The sequence below is a fragment of the Mixophyes fleayi genome, chromosome 3 (genome assembly GCF_038048845.1).
Source record: "Mixophyes fleayi isolate aMixFle1 chromosome 3, aMixFle1.hap1, whole genome shotgun sequence".
Lineage (NCBI taxonomy): Eukaryota > Metazoa > Chordata > Amphibia > Anura > Limnodynastidae > Mixophyes > Mixophyes fleayi.
In genome coordinates, this window is record NC_134404.1 from 156,590,156 (window position 1) to 156,614,325 (window position 24,170).

Genomic DNA, 24,170 nt, shown 5'->3' on the forward strand with positions numbered 1-24,170 from the left:
GCTAGCTAGGAGCATACCTACTGTTGTTTTTTTTATCTTTTATTTATTAAAGGTAAATTAACTAATTCGTAATACATCTTGACAAGTCCAAGTAACAAATTAAAAATAACAATACAAATAACTTTTTCAAGTGACTGATTGTTGGTGTTACAAGGGAAAAGGGCAAAAAAGGGGGGGTTGGCAGACGTAGAGGGAAAGAGGGAGAAGAGGGAGAGGGTATTTCAGGAGGAAACATTTTAATAGGAAGCTATGCGTTCATACAAATGGGGAATGGAAGGTAAAGAATGAAGTTTATGGACCCTGTGTTTTGGATTTGGCAGAGTTCTTCATTATACTTGTCATTTTCTCTATTTGATGGACATTGCAAATCCAGTTAATGGATTGAAATGAAGTGGGATTGGTTTATTTCTATTTTGAGGCTAGCTGGCAGGTGGCTGACTTTATGTTTAGACGTAAGTCCCTTTGCATGCCTTATCTTGCGTGAAAACAGCTTTGCACATCCTCTGAAATGGATCTTACACCAACGAATGCAATTGCATGCAATTCATGTCTGGACAAAAATTACACTTACGTCTGCCTTCGACTTGAAGGCCGGAAAAGGGGTGGAAAGGGATACACGGAGGCAATGTACAGCAAGGACTTGCTGAGGGTTTTCAGATGCAGATGCGGCTGATTCAAGTCCTGGGTTTCTCTTAAGTACGCTTGTTTCAGCCGTATAATTTAAACCAGCTTCAGGGCAGGTACAAGTGCTGACTGATGGTGATGACTGGCACAGTCTTAGTTTGGAAAAGTACATTTATGCATGCCACTAGCTAGCACAGGACACATGTATGCAAGATAGACCATTAAAATGCATTGTAGGCTTAATTCATTAAGGCACATAAAACTGAGGTAAAGTACGTTTTTGTTTTTTTTAAAAAAAAAACGCACGTAAATTGGGTGTATGCACATCCATATTCAGCGGATCTGAAGGAACGTCTGTTGTTGAATAAGGGTGTAGGTATGCTCTGCATACACGGCACCTGCTGTATTGAGACAGACACATCACACTGCAATACATACACTGAATAATAAATATGTGGAATTTAAAGTCCCAGCACAATGCATAGATTAAAAAATATTAAATACATTAACACCTATTAATAATATAATCATTAATGTAAAAACATTAAATTTTTTTTTTTCATAAAATACATTTATCATGATGTTATTAATGTCTACTGGACATAAAATGCATTTTTACAGTTGGTCTTTATTGCAAATACATGTTCTAGCATGCATACATGACTGTCATCACTATCACTCGGCACTTTCACCATACCAGTAGCTGGTACAAGTACTTCTGGTGAAAACCATTTACCTGAGAGATGCCCAGAGCTTAAATTGGATGAATGTGCGTGCTCTCAAGCTGGACACGCCCTTACTGTACATCGACTATATTCATATGCCACTTTCCTCCCACGTTCCACCCTTTAAATCGCAGGCAGTAGTAAGTGTCATTTGCGGTCGAAGAGGAATTGGATTGCCCTAGTGTCTACTGACGTATAGTCCTTTTCTGAACATATATACAGACCAATTTTACACAAAATATCGGTATTTACGTTCCTTAATAAATCAGGCCCTGTATGTACAGTACGCATTAAGAACATCTTGATTTATGTACTTTCTGTAAAAAAATAAAAATATATATAAAAAATGTTTTTATTAATGATTATATTGTTGAGATGTTTATTTATTTTATAATATACATTTTTGCATGTATTCTGGTGTGACCTTCTATTGCACATATGCATGTGTGGATACTGCATTATGTAGTCAAAGCATACTTACATGCAGAGTCCAATCCAAACGCATTTTGAGATCCCCTTGGATTTGAATTCGGTCAGAACTACTCTTTTTTAAACTGCAAGTTGTGTTCCCAATTGAAACAGGCCCTATATGTCTTATTTATTTGTTTTGGTAATGGATTGCAGAAGGTATTTCTCGAGGGAGGAGGGAAAATTTGGAATCCATGGGGATGTTTAATTACACATAGCAAATATTAAATCTTAAATGTCAAGCCAGAGGTCAGAGAGATTTGGGCATCCCCATCAGATATGAAGAAACCAGCCCTCAGCCGGACAGCCCCTCTAACATTTATCAGAGGTATCTGGATGTATCTTTTTGAGTTTAGTTGGTACATCTGTAAAATAGCTTATATTCATTTTCTTTGTTCACTACGCAAATTAAGCTGGGGGTAGCATTCCCCCTGATCCCTGCCAATTAGTCATTATCAAGCATTTTGCCAAAATCAGTCTCCCAAGCTAATTCATGAGGATTGCAGATAGTTGGGCCATGAGTTCTTCTGGGTGTGGTGCGTGTCATCGGCTCTGACAAAGCAGACACACTTAACAACTAGAAATTAAGGCCGAAACCAATAATAGCTATAGTATGAGAATATGGACTTACCATATATCAGGCACTAATTCTGTCCGCCAGCTGTAATGATCTAAAAATGTAAAATGCGACTGTAAAAAATATCTACATAAAGAAATGCCTGTATAATGTAGTACAGGCGGTGGGGCTGGCCATTGCCGCTTTAAAAGTTGCTATCACGATCTGCCTGCAGCATACTGCTTTGCCTGGCAGCTCCTGCCTCCTGGACTATCAGACTTTATCATTTGTGTTCATTTTATTTGTTAGCAGCAGTACCTCTGATCACCAGAGGTGCTGCTATTGTGCCTGTTGTGCTCCTAGTACCTTACGAGTTAACACTGCTTCACTCATTATCTCATGCACCTGGGTGTGTTCCATTTATACCTGTATCTTCCAGCATTCAGGGCTGGTTATTGTTGTCACATCCTGTTGTTTCCTGTTGTTCCTGCCTTCTGAGATATTTCTGGTTACTTGCTGCTTGGAATCTGTTCATACCTCCTGCTACCCTGCACTAGCGGTGTACCTGCTGGTTCCTGAGAATTCATATTTCTTCCTGCATCAGCTTGCACCTGGTATTTACTACAACTCTTGATAACCTGCTATTTATACTTTTCTGCAAATAAACAGAGTGTTTTCACCATATTCGTGGCTCCTAGCTGTACTCCTGTATTTAACCGTGACAGTTGCATTTGCACTGCGCCTATTAAAAATGACGTCATTTGTTTATGTAAATATTTCTAACAGTCGCAGTTTACATTTTTAGATCATTACAGCTGGCGGACAGAATTAGTGCCTGCTATATGGCAAGTCCATATTCTCATACTATCGCTATTACTGGTTTCGGGCTTAATTTGTAGTTAAGTGTGTCGGCTTTGTCAGAGTTGATGATACAACTAACACTGGTTCTGGATGATGCAACTACCACCGGTTCTGGGTATATGGAAGAAACTGGTTCCTTTGTAGTTCCTTAGGATCATATTTTGTGGGCTTATTATCACCTTTTTTACTAACTGGAAACTAATGCTGAAACATTCAGATCAGATTAACATATCCTTTAAATAAAAGAAGTGAAAAGGATGAAGCATCTGTTGATGAATATTTTGTCCTGTTTTTCCAATATGATTTACTGGTGTGTGGGTCTTCGGTCTCTCTGAACTGCACTAGATAAATGGGCTAGAAAAATTTACTAGTGAAGATGGCAACACACAGATTATGCTTTTTATTACCAAATGAACAATTCTATAAGTGTACAATCACACCAACTGAGGTCATCATAATCGTATTTTAGCAATCCAATCATTTTTAGTCAGATTGATAAAAAAACAAATGATCGCTTCACACACACACATTACAATTTTTATTTTACAGATCAGAAAGACATTCTCAGGGAATGCATAATGTCGGACAGTTATGGGATAGCCAAATTCTAACCGGCTGCAATCTGTTTGCTTATGGATGACTATCATATTAACCATAAATTGACTATCATGCATGTCAAGGTTTAAAAATTCTATAAAAAACATTATAACATGGGATTTAAAAGTGTGTGGCCACCCTCAGTACGTCGAGACAGATATCTTGTTTGTTTGTACTTTTAATCATGTCCTTTACCTGGCATTTTCTAAGAAAACATGCTTATAGGTGTTTCTGAGAGTTTATATGAATAGAGGGGTTTCAGATATGAGCCAAAAAATGTTTGTTTGGATGTACCTTAAGTCTCTCACATTTAATTTAATTTTCTGACATTGAGATCATGAATGGAACAACGTAGCATTGTTGTCTTTAAGAAAGGAAAACAATCCTAGCAGGGGCAAACACAGGATTTTTAGAGGGGGCCTTTCCATATATATGCTTCTGAAGAAAACATAACATTTAACACTATCGGCCAGAGTCATATCCGAACGCAATTTGGACATAAGATCGGTGTTTAAAAAGAGCATGCAACTTGAGTTACTAGTTCTGCCTATATTCAAATCCAAGAATATCTCAAGATATATTTCTATTTGAATCTGTGTGAAAATACGATGTCTAAAAATTACTTGTCGTACATAGACACAGATAACAGACTGCAGCATACACACATGCGTAAGTACAATGAAATTAAAAGAAAAATAGAGCGCATAAAATATTTTATTGATCATAAATTAAAACAACTGTTAATAGTACAATTATTTTAAAAACATTTATTTTGTAATCTAAAACTTTAATAATTGTTTTATTATTTACATAAAGATGATTTTAATGCATACTGTACATACAATGCGTTTAAATAATATATCTTAGTTGCATACAGTTGTTCTGTGATAGCTACTGGCACACATATGTGTAATAGGCAGTCGTAAGAGTTACTTGCATGTATATATGAGTTGCCAGTAATTGAGCTCATTGGAGTAATGTCTGTTTCTGTACATGTGCAGTACGGAATTGCGCAAGATACGCTATGCAAACAGGCATACATCAAAACATTAATCGGGCCCTATATGTATAGGTATATACAAAGAAATAGGAAGCGAAATGTTCAATTATATCAAAAAGAGAATTCTGAAAAACATATATTTACGTTCCCAAGAGATTATAAAAACAGATCACCTATTTATTCAACACATATACTGATTGATAGTAACACTTGTGTCAGTAATATCTCAGAAATTGCATTCATATAAATTGCAGATTTATAGGTGCCTATACCAGTTTTCAATTCCAATGTTAAAACCATAAACTGTAAAAGTAAACTGCCTTTGGAGAAACAGTTTTTGCTATTCTCTGGTAGATTAAATCCTTCACAGGAATATCCTGTGTGAGTTATATAAAACTGTCTATGATTAACCAGATAAACTCATAGAACTGCAGGTTATTACTGTGGAGAATTTAATCTACCAGAGACTAATAAAAACTTTCTCTAAAGGATGTTTACTTTTGTATACTCTGGTTACTGTTTATAGTTCTAACATCGGAATTGAATATTAGTCAGATTGAACCTGCAATCTGCAATTTCTGTTAATGCAATTTCTGAGATGTTTGATATTACTTATACTAATTTATTTTAACACTTCTAAATAGGAGATCTGTTTTTATAATCTCTCAGGAACATAAATAATTATTTTTCAGTATACTTTTTGGGATATAATGAGTACATTGTGCTTCCTATTTGTTTGTATATACAAAGTCTATTTTAGAGGAGAGAGCACCTCCTCCTTCTGGGAGCAGCATATACACACTTTCTCGCTGTGTTATATTTTTAGAATATTGAGTGCCTGTGTTTTCTTAATTGTCCTATATGTATGACCATCTAATTTTATGCTTATTTCCAGGCTATTTGTCACTTGAATTGCCACACTCTTTGCCCCTCACATGCCTATTATTACCACCCTCAATTACTGATAAATCTGTATGTCATTATAAAATCTGCATTTTATTTATGAAAGAAACATACATCAAAATAATAAACACATTTCACAAATAAATAGCTGTTGTGACTTACCTAAAATTGCCTTTTTAACAAGTTTTCTAAATTTAGAAATTATTTTTTGGGATGAAATGTTTCCTTTATCACCTATGTATCTTTCCATAAAATCTTCTGGCTTTCGTTTACATGTCAGTGTGTAGAAAGCACCAGTCTTGCCAAACTCAGTCAAGCCAATTCTTTGGTGATCAGTGATTGGTATTCTCAGCATGATATCAAACTCATTTGGCTTTGAAATCTAAAGACAGGATAATTATTTAGCTTTTTCATAATTACTTGGCTATTTTTTTTTTTTTTATAAAATCACACTTACTTCTGCATTCACTTTCTACCCTTTCTGCATGGTTTCTAGTAGCTGACATTAGTTATGATGTATCAGAAGAGGACAGAGTATTGCCATGGGAACTTCCAGTTTAAAGTTCAGCAAAGAATTGGCTCTAATGTCTTTGTGTTCAATTAACACACACAAAGAATAAGGAGACTTGGTTCGATTAACGATAATTGCTGTGGACACAGATCTCTGACCCCCATTAGATAACACTATTGATACTTATATAGCACCAGTTTCTGCTCTTGTAATTTAAACCACCAACAAATATACCAGTAGTGTTGCTCTAAGAAATACAAGGTCACAATCTGGAAGAATATTTTACATATTCATATAAGACGACAAAAATGTAATATGGCATGAAGGCTGCTGTTGGTCGTTTAGTCTATCTAGTACATTTTAGAAATTGATAGCTAGACTATGATTGGCTCCTACCAACTATCAGTAAGTTATCAGTCATTTGTTTTCTGCACACTAAATTATATCCAATTTAATGTTTTTTAAAAAATGTCAATCTGGATCATGATCGAAGACTCATCCCTTTAATTACTGAGATCTGAAAATGCCACAGGTTCTGGTGTTCTAATTCAAACCAGATAAAACTAGGGGTGTGCACCGGCCACTTTTAGTGTTTTGTGTTTTGGGTTCTGATTAGCTTGAGGTTTTGGGTTCTGATTTGTTTTGCCAAAACACCTGACGAAAGGTTTTGGTTCTGATTTAGGGTTTTGGGTTCCGATTTATTTTTAAAAAAAGCATAAAAAGTGCTAAAATCCAGTTTTTTTGTTTTTTTTCACTCCTACGCTATTATTAACCTCAATAACATTCAATAACAATCATTTCCACTAATTTTTTTATTTGGCAGGAACAGTGAACGTAGTTTAATATCTGATACAAAGCTTTCTGGACTGCATAGTGGAGTGGCCCCGGTACCCAATTTGGTACCGGGGCCACAATACCTCCTCCAACTGGTCTGAATTCCACTGCACAGATGGCGGACACCGGATGCACGTCTAACACCAACATAGCCGTTAAGGCCGCAGTTATCCGCTTTGCCATAGGATGACTACTGTCGTACTTTGTGCTCATGGCAAACAACTGTTGGACGGTCACATAATGCCAAAAAAAGATTTGCAAGATGAAATTGTCCTTGAGCCCTCCCACCCACCCTTATGTTGTTGAAATAGGACATGCACACTTTAACAAACCAATCATTTCAGAGAAAGGGCCTACCAAACTGTGGCTGAAATGATTGGTTTGTTTGGGCCTCCACACCAAAAAAGCTAATCATCTCTCCCTGTACAAACTAAACAGGCTCTACTGAGCCAAGATGTCTTCCTCATCCTCATCCTCTGATTCCTCTCCCCCTTCAGTGTGTAATTCCTCATCCTCACACATTATCAATTCATCCCCGCTGGACTCCACAACCACAGGTCCCTCTGTAGTATCTGGAGGGCAGTGCTGTACTTGATTGAGGAATTGATCATTCATTTTTATGAACATCATTTTTTCAACGTTCTGCGGAAGCAAACTCCTTCGCCGCTCACTGACCAGGTTCCCCGCTGCACTAAAAACTCTTTCCGAGTACACACTGGAGGGGGGACAACTCAGGTAAAATACAGCCAGTTTGTACAGGGGCTTCCAAACTGCCTTTTTTTCCTGCCAGTAACAATATGGACTGTCTGACATGTCTATTTGGATGGTGTCAGCAAAATAATCCTCCACCATTTTTTCAATTGTGACAGCATCCAATGCAGCGACAGTAGACATGTCTGCAATGGTTGGCAGGTCCTTTAGTCCGGACCAAATGTTCTCAGCATCCCCGCCAGCGGGTCTTTTAGGAAAACTGAGCTTTTTCCTCGCAGCCACAGGTGTAGAAGAAAATGAAGGTGGAGCTGTTGGCATGTTACGGTCCTCTTCAGAGGACAATCTCCTGACCAGCAGGTCTTTGCACCGATGTAGACTTGTGTCCGCAAATAACAGAGACACAACATACGCTTTAAACCGAGGATCGAGCACGGTGGCCAGAATGTATTCCTCTGACTTTAAAAGAGTGACCACCCTCGGATCCTGGCAAAGCGTAGGAAGGGCTTCATCCACAAGAGCTACATGCTTGGTGGAATCGCAATGGTTTACCAGCTCCTCCCTCACTTTCTCCAGCTGCTTCTGCAACAGCCTGATCAGGGGAATGACCTGACTCAAGCTGGCAGTGTCGGAACTGACTTCTCGTGTGGCAAGTTCAAACGGCTGGAGAACCTTGCACAACACGGAAATCAGTCTCCACTGCGCTTGACTCAGGCGCATCCCCACTCCTTTGCCTATGTCGTAGGTGGCTGTGTAGGCTTGAATGGCCTTTTTTTCTGCTCCTCCATCCTCTGCAGCATATAGAGGGTGGAGTTCCAGCGTGTCACAACCTCTTGTTTGAGGTGATGGCAGGGCAGGTTCAGACTTTTTTGATGTTGCTCGAGTCTGCGGTAGGCAGTGGCAGAATGCCGAAAGTGTCCAGCAATTTTGCGGGCCACCGCAAGCATCTCCTGCACACCCCTGTCACTCTTCAGGTAATGCTGCACCACCAAATTAACGGTGTGGGCAAAACTTGGGACGTGCTGGAAATTGCCCATATGTAATGCCCGCACAATGTTACTGGCGTTGTCTGACACCACAAATCCCCAGGAGAGTCTAAGTGGGAAAAGCCACTGCGAGATCATTTCCCTCACTTTCTCTAAGAGGTTGTCAGCATTGTGCCTCTTATTAAAACCTGCGATACATAACGTTGCCTGCCTTGCCACGAGCAGCCGTTGTGGAGATGCTGCTGCTGTTGCTGCGGAAGGCGATGCATCTACCCAGTGGGCTGTCACAGTCATATAGTCCTTTGTTTGCCCTGAACCACTTGTCCACATGTCTGTGGTTAAGTGGACAGTGGGTACAACCGCATTTTTCAGAGCACTGAGGACACTTGTTCGTACTTCTCTGTACATCTTTGGTATCGCCTGCCTAGTGAAGTGGAATCTCGACGGGATTTGGTACCGGGGACACAATACCTCCATCAACCGTCTAAATCCCACTCCACTGATGGAGGACACCGGATGCACGTCTAACACCAACATAGCTGTTACAGCCACAGTTATCCGCTTTGCAATAGGGTGACTACTGTCGTACTTAGTGCTCGTGGCAAACGACTGTTGGACGGTCAACTGTTTGGTGAAAGACGTAGCGTTCTTACGACTTCCCCTCTGGGAAGATGACCGACTACCAGCAGCAACAGCAGCAGTGGCAGTAGTAGGCGTACCGCTGCAGGATTCCTCGGATGAATCCCGGATTGAAGAGGACTCAGTCTGGCTGGTGACATGGCCTGCAGGACTAAATCTGATGGAGATCGTGGAGGAAGTTGACGAGGAGTGTGTTGGTGGTGTGTATCCAACAGGACCAAGGAATTTAGGTGTCCCTGGACTGATGATGGTCCTAGCCCCAGTTCCTGAACTAACCACTGAACTATGAAGGTTATTCAGGTGACGTATAACGGAGGATGTCCCTAGGTGGCCAAGATCCTTACCCCTGCTTATTTGAGCTTTACATAAGCTACATATGGCCATACATTTGTTGTCCGGATTTGGATAAAAATAACTCCATACCGAAGAGGTGCATTTTTTGGTCTTCTGACCAGGCATGACGATGGGCTTTTTCATCCCATGGACATCAACTGTTTCCCCCCCCTGGTGCCTCATTTAAAATAACCACATCAGCATCCTCCTCGTCAAGTTCCTCCTCAGCGCAAGCTACATCAATAGCCTCCTCCCGGTGTACAACATTGATACCTTGATTATCCAAATCTGGATCTACACTGTGGGTGATCCTTCCAGCATATGCAGAGGGTGTGCTGCAAATGGTGGATGGAGTCACCTCTTCCCGTACAGTGATGGGAAGGTCAGGCTTCGCTACCACCAACACCCTTGGACTCGCCTTGGGGATTTGTGATGTCATCTGTTTAGAAGGCAGAGTTGTTTGCTGTGTTGTTGTTGTTGCTGACAGCATAACTCTCTTAAATTTTTTGGAGGGGGGGGGGGGGAGGGCTTAGATCCTTGGGTGAAGCTGAACCACTAGTCCTGAACACTGGCCAGGGCCTAAGCCGTTCCTTGCCACTCCGTGTCGTAAATGGCATATTGACAAGTTTTCGTTTCTCCTCAGATGTTTTTTAATTTCCTTTTTTTGCTAATTTTTGTGAACTTTGGGTTTTTGGATTTTACATGCCCTCTACTAGGAGATTGGGCATCGGCCTTGGCAGACGACGTTGATGGCATTTCATCGTCTATGTTATGACTAGTGGCAGCAGGTTCAGCATTATAAGGAAGTGGGTCTTGATCTTTCCCCTACTTTCCTCCAAATTTTGGTACTCCATTATATGCAGCACACTTTGTATTACAGTAATATTTTTTAAATACTGCTGGAACAGTGAACAATTTTTTTATAGATTGCAGTATATTAATGTTTCTGGACTGCAAGAATTTTTTTTATACTTTTTTTTTTTTTTTTTTTTTTAAATGATTTTTGTATAATTTTAAATTATTTTTTTTTTTGAAGATTTTTTAATACTTTTAAAATAACTATGCACTTAGCAGAACAAAGCACAGGACAAAAGCACCACTGTACTCAGCAAGGACAGAGCACTGGACTGATGCACCACTGGACTCAGCAAGTACAGAGCACTAGACACAAGTAAAGAGCACCACTACACTATACACCCTCCCCCTTCCCTGATGTCAGGCGAAATGAAGATGGTGGCCGCAAGGTGAGTATTTATGACATCCGAGTCTCGCGAGATCCGACGCGAGACTTGGATGTCATAGCCTCGGTTTGGCTTCGTTTGGCGCCCGGAAGTTCCCGAACAGTGCTCGGATCCCGTCGGATCCGCACTGTTCGGGTGGGCTCGGATTAGCGGAATCCGAGCCCGCTCATCCTTAGATAAAACACAGACTGAATCTAATTAACCACAGAACCTATATAATTTATATGTGTCATTAATTAACAAAATAACGTAATAACCCCTACTATTGTCTCAATCTCCAATCTGAACCACATTTGCTCCTCTTGTTTCAGCTGTGCCCTCTTCCACTTAGAATGTAAGCTCTCTAATGAGCAAGTTCCTTCATACCCTTTGTTTTCATGTGTGTGTTTATTATGTCTTCCTTGTATGTCCCTGTTTTATGTATGTACTGTTTTCCCTACTGTACAGTGCTGCAGAGAACTGTGGCACCTTACAAATGTATGATAATAATAATAATAATAATGTTATTTTTTTATAGTCTTTTTTTAAAGTAATTTTTTACTGTCTGTGCGACATTTATGGAACAGTTACACCTGCTGATCTGGACAGCTTCAAATGTTCCTCCAACACCACCATGGACTCAGATAAGCGCTGTTTCTATGCTACCTTTTGTAAAGATAATGAAGTGATTACAAGTGAGAGCTTAGGATTCTGTCTACACAGTACATCTATCCAGCATTTGACAGATAAGCTTTATCTTTATTTAAAAAATGTACACTGCCTTCATCCAACAGTTTCATTAATTGTACATTAATTACTATATCATGAACGCCCTTTCTTCCTATGTTTTTTGATATATATAGATATAGATATAGATATAGATATAGATATAGATATATATATTACACAGTGCTTTTTTTGTAAGAAAAAAGGTGCCGGAACTCACATTACGTAGTCAATTACTGTACACACACCCACACACCTCAGTTGCATAACGAAACATAACGGTCGCCGCCTGCAGTAAGCACTCAGTGCGTGACCACACGATCAATCACAAGTTGAGCAGCGCCACAAGTCGAGCAGTGCCATCACCACCAGCGCGGATGAAGTACGCATGCACTCGACACACAAGCAGCCCACATGCACCGCTTTAATGATTTTGCAGCCGACCTGCTATGCTTGACAGGGCGATTCAAGTTCACGTGAACCAAACATCAAATGTTCAAAAGTTACTTTTAAAGCTTGGAAAATCCATCGAAAAAAGGTGCCGGTACGCAGTTCTGGTGAGTTCTATGACAAAAAAAGCAATATATATATATATATATATATATATATATATATATATATATATATATATATATATATATATATATATATATATATATATATATGTGTGTGTGTGTCTTTGTTTAAGCTTTACCTTTAGCTCCAGTTTGTTTTGAAAAAGATATTTTAGCAGGAACTGACCAGTATCTTGCCTAGGGTCCCATGAGCTCTTATTCTGATTATATGGTATATTGTGTATTGTAAGTGGGAATTTGGAATCCTCCCCCCCACAGGATCGCCACCAAGAAGCAGCTCAGTGTTGGGTTTAGAAGGGTGAAGAAGGAGCTGGGCAGATAGTCCAGGATAAGGCCATTGTGTGTTCTGCAGGAGGTCTGAGAAGGCATCTGAAAGAGGAAGGATCAGTGCAGTGAGGAACTGTGTTGTGACATGCAGGAAGCAAGAAAAGCTGCAATCCCAGACAAGTTCGAGATAGATTGTCTGTTCATCGAGGGCTCATTGTGTGTTCTGCAAGGCAGGAAATCTAGAGTTCCTGGTACCACAGAGAGAGACAGATCACAGTGGCTGGATAGAGATATATACAATGACTGTATTTGTGTTTGAAGCCACTAAAGTATAATAGTATGTGGCTTAGTCCTCCACTTGGTAGAAGGGTGCCAAGAAATAAGGGAGTGCCCTGAATATAGGCTAGGTGTTTGTTATTTTCAGGCAGGGTGAATTGTCCAGTGAATCAATATTACCAGTAAATGAACATTTTTAGGTTTAGTGCATTAAAACAAGCTTTAAACTTTTCAGTCAAGCATAACAAGTATCTAATTTAATGATTTGAAGCTTTCTTGTGTTAGTTGGATTCTGATTGGATCCTGAAGTCATAAGATGAGATTCCAAATGGCTTCCTGTGTATGGGCTACTTTCATCTAAAATAATAAAGGTGATGTACTGCTTAATTTGTATTAATAACTTTATAAAATAATAAACAGTGTTTATACCTCCATGCATTTGGTTATATGCCTTTAAAGGGTTAAGATTTCATAATTTGAGCTTAAAAGCTATGTGAGTAGCCGTGGACAGGGCAAGACAAAGGAAGTTCATTTGCTAGATACTTCTGCCAGATTTTTCCAGTCAATGAACAAATTGTTAATTTACTGGGTTTTAGCAGATTATTGTTGTTTATTCCTAAAAATCAAGGTAAATTTAGGTTAATTTATACCAAATGGAAAAACACTTCACTAAATAACATAAAATTAGAGTTCAATCACTGGTTAATATCTGTTCATTTACTGGATTGTATTTTCCCAGAGGTTCTAAATTGTAATCCGCCCATTTCTTCTTTACAATCAGATGGATGATGGTGACCAAGATTTACCCAAAGTTTACAAAGGACTTAGGTACAGTGAAGAATCACTTTCTGCAACTTTGGCAGCTATTAGGACTGGCACTCTAAGTCTTAGCAAGGCAAGTCAACATCTCAAAAAGCACTCAACACAACAAACTTTCAGGGAAGGTGCCTGATGTTAGAAAAATGGGACCACAACCAGTACTGCTCCTGAAGAAGAACTCAGACTAGAAACCTAGATTTTAATAATGCCAAAATTGGATTTCCAATGCACCCAGATGAAGTAAAAGATGCAGTAGACAGAATTTTAAAAGGTGTGAATAAAGAAAAATCACTTACTGACGACCACCCAAGTGATATATGGTTGTAACTATTTTTTAAAAGAACTGTAGGTGCAAAGAGAAATATGGAAATAATCCCTCAATGAAACAATCCAAAATGGCTTCAAGGTGTGTGGACTGTTTCCATTCGACATTGAAGCAATTGACTTATCAAAGTGCATCTCAAAAAGGCGTTATTTGAGGATAAGGATGTACCAGAGTTGTTGCCAGATGCTGTCCCTGCACACACAGTAGGTGCCAGGGACGACTTCCTTTCCTTTATGAGCACGTCCCATTACTAGGCACCGGGGCGCTTCTTCCTGTCTTCGGCCCGGTAGCACGCGCAGATCGATCGTATCTCCATTGCCAGGCAACGGAGACGCTTGCTGCCTCTTCCTGTCGGCGGTCAGCTGGTTCTGACCACCGATTCCACTGCCACCAATGAGGTTTCACCTTTATCTATTTAAAGATGGCTCTGGCACCATTAGGGTGCCAGAGTATCTAGGTCTCCCTATGCTCCAGCGCTCCTGTACGCTTCCCAGCATTCTGCCTGACTTCCTGGAATTTGACTCTGTTCTGCCTGACTGTGCTTTCGGATGTCCCTGTGACTGCATACTTCTCCTGGTTTTGACTCCGATTATGCCTGTTCCTTCAGTACCATTATTGCCCACATTGTTTGACCTCGGATTGCACAACAACATTTATTCACCTGTTACTTCGCTGGTAGCTAACTGGGAGGGCTGCGACCTTCATGTCTCTTGCAGCGAGCCCCAAACTCCATGGCGAGGGGCCCCTGGCGAAGATCAGAGTCGTGTTAGACTCTGTGCCTCCTGGCTTAGCAGCACTAATACCAGCAGGTAAGACCTTCAGGACTATCAAATCCGTGACAGCTGTCTAGTCCCATTCCTTGTTTACAGGCAGTAGTGAAGGTTATACAAACTGAAATGAGCCCTCATCATGTTTTACCGTTTATATTTTTTCAGAAGCAACAGTGATGAATCAGTTTCTACTGAGATGCTAGGTTTGTATGTGTTTTGCTAAAGTGCAAGCAGCAAGAACAGAGAAGGTCGGTCATCAGCCAGAAAAAAAAACCAGGATCCTCAACTAACGACCACAACTGCTAATAGTAATCTCGCCCACAATGCTGTGGAGAATACAAGTCAAGAGAATACAGCAGGGCTACTAAATATGGAAAGCAATTTGCCAAAAGTAATCCTCCAATCACCAAAAAGAAAGGATGCGCCCACAGCAAATAAATCACCAGATGAAGACAAAGTAAAACAATCCTCATGAAAAAAAAAAAACTATTTGCCATTACAACTGCAAAATGGGAAGCTTATCTGCAAGCACAGCAAAAAAAAAAAAAAATGAAAGCAAGAGCAAGCAAGGAAGAATCATATTTAGGCAGCTAAAAAGAGGAAACTAGGAAGAAAAAGAGAAAACAAAACTGTGTCAAAGGCTAGCTCAAAAATCCAAGTGAATACTTCTAAGAAACGTAAAACTGTTGAGCCTGAAACATCAACTTACCCTGATGAATTCTCAATAGATGATTCAAGTGGTGACAATGAGAATTTAAGTGAGAACTCTAGTGAAAAGAATATAGATGGAGAAGTACACATGGTCGAAACTTTATATTTTAACCACTATGTTATTGTAGAATATGAGGTAGAGTTTTATCCAGGAGTAGTAAAAGATAAAGCCCATGACCAAGTTAAAGTCAGCAAATGGCCTGTGCAAGAGGACCGGATATTGTATCACAAGAACATGGTGAAGGAAAAAATATTTGCTCCAAGTATAACTGGTTCAAGAGCATTTGTGGTATACAGCGTTCCAGAAATACTTAAATATAGACAAACAGACGCTTAATAGCATTTAAACAACAAATTATCTTGCACTAAAAATAATATTCTTGTAGTATCTTGTACTTCAATTTAACATACAGTGTATGTAAGTTTATCTGTTGCCTTTGTTTTATTAAAGTAAGTCACATTGTTCATTCACCGAATTCGTGTGTTCATTTACTGGCTTTTTGCTTTCAATCACTGGTAATTTCTGTACCTTTCCTGATTTTTTGTTTTAAAATTTGAATTATTACTTCCATCTTTGAAACCAACATTTTCTTTTTAAAAGTAGACATAGTAATGATGATAGTATATGTCTCAAAATAATTTTTATGCTGTGTCTTCTACATACACCATCCTAATAAAACAAGACAATTACCTTAACCGGTCATTCACTGGATGATTACCCTACTTTATTGCTGACAAATAAAGCACTTTTATGATCATACCCACTGTTTACTCTACATGGTAATGTGCCCATACTACAATTGGTAGCCTTTGTGCTTCTTCTTCTGTTTTTACTTAAATCCACAACTATGTTGAAGCAACTTTAACCCTTTCAATAGCATTGACGATTGGGACTCGTCTTGCATATATACCTCTAAAGGGTGCATACCAATATTTCATATCAGTGTGGGCCAGGGAAAGAGGCTTCGAAAAATTATGTCATCACACCAGTGTCAATAACGTCACTCTACAGGTGGTATTTCATAAGTAAGAATATACAGCTTACTCATACTTGCCCACTCTCCCAGACGATCCGGGAGACTCCCATATTCCAGGTAGGTCTCCCAGACTCCTGGGAGAGCAGGCAATTCTCCCGCATCCTGCCTACTTCCTAGTTAAGTGGGCAGGACGGGAGCCTCAATGATACGATTCACAGTGAATTGTGTCAAAATGACGCGATTGGTCGTGCCCCAGCACCTTCCGCCCTCCGGGATCTCCGGATGTCAAAAATTTAAAGTTGGCAAGTATGAGCCTTCTGGTCTGATGCCTCATGCGTTTATATTCTAATGGAACACTTCTGTGAATAATACCTTTATAATTTACAGTAGGTGTAGATTATGTCATATATAATTAAAAAATTCCAATGATAAATTGCAGCAATAGGAAGTTTTCTATTGCTGCGATATGCAGAAATAGAAAACTAGTCCTGTCGCTGCTTTTTAATAAATAGACCGCTAAAAGTGAAGAGTAGCAGTTTAAAAAAAAAAAAAAATTAAATTACACTGTTAAGGTTGACTTTAGCAAAACTACAGAGACCAACCCTTTCCACAGCCCACTCTAAATAAATATATATCAGATTTCCTCAAAACTGCATACTCATGCTGCTTTATATAGGTACGTGGTATATTCTGCTTGAGCTACATTCAGTCGGATGATGAACGTAGTATACACTTCATGTTGGATAGGAACCTTTGATATCTGTATAGAAGAAAAGGTACACAAAAACAATATACTAGGAGACATTACTTTATAAAGTGGTTTTCTTACCTTGACACCTTCATAATAGCTCCCAGTTGACATTCTCTCCATATCTTGGAATAGTGGATCTTTTTCAGAGACTTTTTGTATGATGATTTTTACTATATTATTTATTTTCTCTGCAGCATTTGAGATGTCTTTCATTTTCATTTTCAAACTTTCTACCACATGTTTCAGTTTATTTGATTTTCCCTTCCCAGAGGTAGTTTGTTCAGTTCTCTGGTCACTTGGGGAGGGTACATATCTGCCCCCAGAATCCACAGTAGTTTCTCTATAGGCATTTTGTTTTGCGATTAACCCATTCACTCTCTTTTTCACCATTTTTTTATTATCAGTTTTGTCCCTTGTGTTTGTTTCTCCAGGTAAATTCACCTGGGATTGTGCATTTTCATCTTTGTCATGTATGGAATTATCCTTGATTTGACGAGGTGTCGTTTGTGACTGTTTCCTTTCACTGCTTTGTCCTACAGGTCTTACATTAGCCTTTGACAAGGGTGCATCTTTTGCCAATGACTTCCCTCTTCCTCTTGAGCGTGCCTTATTGCTTGATTCAGTGGATTTACTGGCTGCCCTTCCTCTGCCCCTGGATTGCTTTGGTCGAGTTGCAGAATCTTTCTCTCCACGCTGCCTATCATCTCCCATGTCTACTTTCTTTCTGACAAGTTCATACATTCTCTGCCAATAAATGAGTAGTGGCTCCTCCCAATTCAAAAGAAAGGAAACTTACAGCCTAAGGCACACACCCAGGTAACCTCTTCACTGCCAGATATATCCCTGCTGTCCAATGTATATTTTCTTATTCAACAATATATTTTGGAAGTAGCACAGATGCCAAGGTGTATCAGTGTCATATTGGAAAGCCTTTATATAATGTGAAGTCAAAGAATCATTAAGGGCCTGATTCATCAAGAGACACAATATGTGTTTGTTTTAAAACGAACGTAAATCTGGGTTGCATACGCCGGATCTGAAGGTACGTGCTGTGATGAATATGAGTGTAGGTTTTCTCTACTCTACTTGACAAGACACTGCAGGATATGTCCAATATATATGTGGGATATAAAGTCGCAAAAGAAAGCACAGAAAAAAAAATATTCAATTAATGTTATCTGTTAACAATATAAGCATTAATGATAAAACATTAAAAAATAAGTGTTTTTTATTTACTATCCATTAAATACATTAGTATGTTATGAATGTCTACTGTACATAAAAAAAACAAATTTTTACAGTTGCTCCTGATTACAAACACATGTAATAGCATGCATACACAGCTGTCATTACTAGTAATCAGACTAGACCTATACCTGGAACAGGAGATGCGGCTGAAAAACAAGTGCCAGAGAGATGACCAGAGGTTGAATCGGACGCTGCTGTGTGCACTTGAAATTGTCACACCCTTACTGCACATTTACTACGGGCAAATGTCCCTTCCAGGGGCGGGCTGGCACGGGGGGCAGAGGGGCATTGGCCCCCCCGGGCCAGTCAGAAAAAGTGTGTTTTGGGCCGCTCTCTCCTGAGAATCTGAGAATTCTTCTGTCACATGGGACACGCACCATGTGATTGGTGCCGTCTCATGTCGGAAGAATGAGAAGTGCAGAGCGCGCACCGCTGATGGAGAAAGGTAAGTGCGGTGGGGTGGTATATTAATAGTGTGTGTGTGTGGCAATATACTGTGTGTGTATGTGTGAGGGGCATATATACTGTGTGTGTGTGTGAGGGGCATATATACTGTGTGTGTGTGTGTGAGGGGCATATATACTGTGTGTGTGTGTGTGTGTGTGTGTGAGGGGCTTATATACTGTGTGTGTGTGTGAGGGGCTTATATACTGTGTGTGTGAGTGAGGGCATGTATACTGTGTGTGTGTGTGTGTGTGTTTGGGGGGCATATATACTGTGTGTGTGGGGGGGGGGCATATATACTGTGTGTGTGTGAGGGGCCAGTGTAGTGTGTGTGTGTGTGTGTGAGGGGCCAGTGTAGTGTGTGTGTGTGTGTGTGTGTGTATGTGTATGTGTATTGCTATTTTATTTGTGTTGATGGTGGGTCGATTTAACTTAATAGTGGGGCCTATGAAGTTAAGATGGTGTGTTTGGACCTTTAATTTAATGCTGGGGTGGTTTGTGATCTATTAATTGAATGTTTGGGGAAAATGAGGTCTATTTATTAAAAGTGATTATGAATTATTTAATGCCTGGGATGGTTGTGGGAAATGGTTATATTTATTAAACGTAAATGCTATTTAATTTATCGCTGCGGCTGTTTGGAGGGAGGGAAATAGGTCTATTTATCAAATGTAAACACTATTATTGGTTGGAGTTTTCTAAATTTCATGTACCTATTTTTATCTCCAAATAGGGCCTCCAATATTCCAGGATCCAGACAAGCAGCAAATGAGCTAAAGAAAATTGCAGCTACAAGTGGTGACAGTGACAAGAACAGGTAGGAGAGAGCAGGACAGTCTGCCAACTGTCCTGAATCTAGTGGGGCAGTCCTGAATTTGGGTGACTATTTCGCTTAGGACAGTTGGGAGGTATGTCCCGCTTCACCGTATACTGCTCGTGAAGGCAGAACTGTGTACACCTAACAGTAGTGCACACAGTATTGCCTGTGTATTTGTCTAAAATGATAACCATGTTACATCATAGGGGGTTACCCTGTCTAAAGTGCCCAGGCATAAATATATATATATATGGATTAAGCAACACTAAAATAGCCTCTTTTTATATAGATAAATATATATTGTACCAAAAACCACTCTTTAAGGATAGGCCGCTAATTATGGGCCAGTGCTGTGTGCTTGCCCCCCGGGCTAAAGTCTGCCAGCCCTCCCCTGGCCCCTTTCCTCCCTGAAATCATAGGCTGTAGTAAGTGTCCTTTGCCCAGTGGTGTATGGTCCGGTTCTGTGCATGCGCCAGGGCCGGATTAAGACACTGTAGGCCCACTGTAGGGGTACTGTGAGGCCCCCATTTGTCAAGCGACGTATGCCCAATACGATATTACTGGGGGCCCCCCAGTAATATCTGATTGGGCATACATCGCTTGACAAATGTTTATTTTAATATACCTACTCTGTATTTTCAAAAACCAAAAAGGATATATATGGATTAATGTACCTTATGTATGTTCAACAATTTGTAGGAGTGCAATAGTTTGAAAGCAAATGATTTTATTAAGGTTAAAACAATGCCAACTGGTTTTAGCATAGGTAAATAATAAATGGTTGTTACAATTATAACCAGTTAGCATTGTTTTAACCTTAATAAACCACTATTTGTTTTTAAACTATTGCACAGCGTATGGGCAATAAGCACTACAAGACCAGCCAGGACCATGCACAGCTCACTCCTTAGAGCAGGGGGTGGCACGCAGCCCCCTGAGTCCTGGCACGCCGGCTGTCCTAAATGACAGCCGGAGAAGAGCTCTTCTCCGGCTGTCATTCCTTCCCCGACACTTAACTGCTGTGCAAGTGCAACAGCTCAGCACTTCTCCAGCTGTCATTGATTAAAAATGACAGCCGGAGAAGAGCGCAGCAGTTCAGTGCCGGCTGTGCAGTTACTCCCAAGCACCTTTGCGGACCGGATCACTGCTAGAAGAGGTAAGTATAAAATTATTTAATTTTTTATTAATTTATTAGTGTCCTAAAAAAAATTTTTATGCAATTCTGAGGCCATAAGAGTCAATGGGGGCATTACTGTGGCATAAAAGATATTGGGGGCAACTGTGGCATACTATGTGTTTCTGGGGGCAACTGTGGCATATTATGTGTTTCTGAGGGCAACTGTGGCATATTATGTGTTTCTGGGGGCAACTATGGCATATTATGTGTTTCTGGGGGCAACTGTGGCATATTATGTGTTTCTGAGGGCAACTGGGGCATATTATGTGTTTCTGGGGGCAACTGTGGCATATTATGTGTTTCTGGGGGCAACTGTGGCATATTATGTGTTTCTGAGGGCAACTGTGGCATATTATGTGTTTCTGGGGGCAACTGTGGCATATTATGTGTTTCTGGGGGCAACTGTGGCATATTATGTGTTTCTGGGGGCAACTGTGACATACTATGTATTTATGGGGGCAACTGTGGCAAAGTATGAATTGGTGGCACAACTATGTGGCATAAGATGAATTGGGGGCACAATTATGAGGTATGATGTGAACTGGGGCACTACTGTGCGGCATAACATTTTTTTTTGCTGGTCCCTTACTGTTAATGTCTGGAGACCTAATTTTGAAAAAAAAAACTAATATTTTAAAAGTACTTTTTTAAAAAAAAAATTATTGAGTGCAGGGGGATCGGTAGTGGCTAAATCCCCTTCAGCTCAGGTACCTTCAGACGCCAGGTCATGTGACTGCAGTGGTCACATGGTACTCGGTGGGCTGCTGGATATCTTCCCATGCTGTGCAGTGGAGAATAAGGTAAGAAGAAGGAGTGATGGAGAGGGGCATGTGTCACTTAAGGTGCTGGGCAGAGGGGGGGCAAGTGTAATTAAAGCATGTGGGCAGAGGGGACATATGTGAGCAAAGCTGCAGAGCAAGGGGGCATGTGTGAGTAATGCATTTTTCTGTAAGAGGGTGGCCTGGTGCTTTTCACCTGCTAGACATGCCCCCAATGATGTACTTCCACACCCCCAATTGTACGACCACTCGCATGGGAAAAAAATGTTGTACCGCCTTTGCGGCGGCACAACATTTTTTTTACTATGCTTAACTATAAGGGAGAACCCATGGAGTTGCTGTACTGGGGCCATGAATTTCTCTAGGCAGCTCTGTATGTATGTATGTGTGTGTATATACACATATATATACACACACACAACTGGCACACCTGGGCTTGACTAGATTTTAGCCGGCACTCCGATAGAAAAAGGTTGCCTACCCCTGCCTTAGAGAGTGGCCTTTTTGGAACTAGTTTCCACCACATCCAGACACTGTTAGTCTCCTAGTAGAATTTGTCATTCGTTTTCACTCTCATTAAAAAACACTTACACAACGCCAGTAGGAACCTGTATCTTTGTATTTTTATAAAATACAATTTTGATTAAATTAATAATGCATATTAATATCACTTAATATATTAATGTAATCAAAGACATCTTTATAATATAAACATGATATTGTTAGCACTTACAATCTTTATTATATTTTTTTTTTTATATTATAAAACATTAATTAGCACTTTTTAAGAAATAAGAACACCATTTTCATTACATTAATTGTATTTTCAGGGATTTTGGTTAGGAATAAAATATATGCAGAGCACACACATGACTGTACTTTATGATGTGTTTTTTTCTATATCAGAGTGCTCTGGGACCCTTCTTTGTACCAATGTCTTTCTCCTTAACATATACAACTCACTTTTCAGACATTTCAACAGGAACAGGTCTGGTTACTTCCTGTGTCACATTCTGTCTGCTGTCTGCCTCAAGCAGCTGCACAGAGAGACTGCTTCAAGTGCCGGGAGGGGGGGGGGACTACACACTGTTCCTACCAGGGGGCGGTGATTGGCAGCATCAGAAACCAATTAGGAAGTTGCACAGCGACATCAGTGACTCCCTAATTGGTTGCTTTTCCGGGTACCAGGGAGACAGAGGAAAAAAAAGTCTCTGCAATAAGTTGTAAATCTTCTGGAGTGCCCAAGCACCAATGGAGCTGGTGCCCTCGCTGACCCCTACACCCTCTCCCCAAAAAAGAGAGGAGATGCAGTCTCAATATTGATACTGCCCTGTCTGTAATGTACAGCAGGCTGCAGTATGCTAAAGTTTTGGTCCGTGGAGGAGGGGTGCCTTCACTGACAGCGATCGCCGGCAGTATGAAAGATATATATATATAACGCTGCTGGCAGATCTTAGGGGCCCCCCAGCTGCCTGAGGCCCCTGGGCTATAGCCCATAAAGCCCTGCGGTTAATCCGGCCCTGGCATGCGCAGAGTAATTTTAGCGGAATATACGCACAAAATTGCCATTTATGTCCCTTGACAAATCAGGCCCTAAGAGAGTAGTAGTAAAAAATCTTTTGTTAGAAAAAGTGTACATTATCTGCTCTCTATGTGAAGAAAAAATAAGGAAGCATTTTAGAGTGGAAGGGTGATAGATGCATTGGGCAACATTGTTATAACAAGATTTCTCCACTATGTGGAAAGTGTAAAAAAAAAAAAAAAGGAAACATCTTCATATTATTTAACCATTTGATTAAAGCCATTTATGACTAGATTAGATATTACTTTTTGAGATCATTTTAAATAGGAATAACTTTTTTTTAATTGTTACTATAGCCAAATCTGTTGGGACGGATTTTATTGGACAGCAAATTGGAACAAATATCTTCTTATCTTATGAGAAAAAATACACCAATAATTGTTCCCACAGTTAATTTATGTAATTAGTGCAGCCATAGAAAGTCACCCCACAATTTAATCAACTAGTTATCCTAAGTACAGCAATACTACATCGCAGGGCCGTAACTAGGGTGGTGCGGGCGGTGCCGTCGCCCCGGGCGCAAGCCCGCGGGAGCGCAGCAGCCGCCCGCTACCTTCCCCTCTGTGTTACATAGTTAATAAAAAAAACTTGAAAAAAAAAAATAAAAAAAAAAAATGTGTAGCCCCTTCCCCTCTGCCGCGAGTCGGGGGATGGGGGGGGCGAGAGGGGGGAGGGGCTAGTGTGGTGGCTGGTCCATGAAAGGACTATGAAAAAAAACGCCGGCTCCCTGTCACTGCAGCATCACTGATGATGTCACCATGCTGTCAGTGCAGAAGAGCCAACACTGCGGGGAGCTGAGAACAGACCTTAAGTAAGTGAGGGGGAGGGGGATCTGTCAGCTCCATTAGTTGTTCTCTCCCTAAGCACTGGTCTGTTATATCACATGCTGTGTGTTAGCAGCTCTCTGCTTCCAGGACTGCCCCTCCCAGCATCCCCAGCTCCTCCTGACAGCCCTGCGTTC

At 40.3% G+C, this 24,170-nt stretch overlaps 1 protein-coding gene and 1 long non-coding RNA gene across 3 annotated transcripts in view; one reads left to right on the top strand and one right to left on the bottom strand.

Moving 5' to 3' along the window:
* The window catches only part of LOC142144137 (cyclic GMP-AMP synthase-like), a 39,443-nt gene extending 16,759 nt beyond the window's left edge, over window positions 1–22,684 (bottom strand). For both annotated transcript variants that reach the window (XM_075202628.1, XM_075202627.1), the window contains exons 1-3: window positions 22,591–22,684; window positions 17,241–18,259; window positions 5,897–6,116 (exon numbers count right to left, since the gene is read on the bottom strand). In XM_075202628.1, the coding sequence (XP_075058729.1) occupies window positions 5,897–6,116; window positions 17,241–17,903 (883 nt within the window). In that variant the 5' untranslated portion in view covers window positions 17,904–18,259; window positions 22,591–22,684. The remainder of the gene's footprint in view (window positions 1–5,896; window positions 6,117–17,240; window positions 18,260–22,590) is intronic.
* The window catches only part of LOC142144139 (uncharacterized), a 181,066-nt gene that overhangs the window by 79,182 nt on the left and 77,714 nt on the right, over window positions 1–24,170 (top strand). The window lies entirely within an intron of this gene.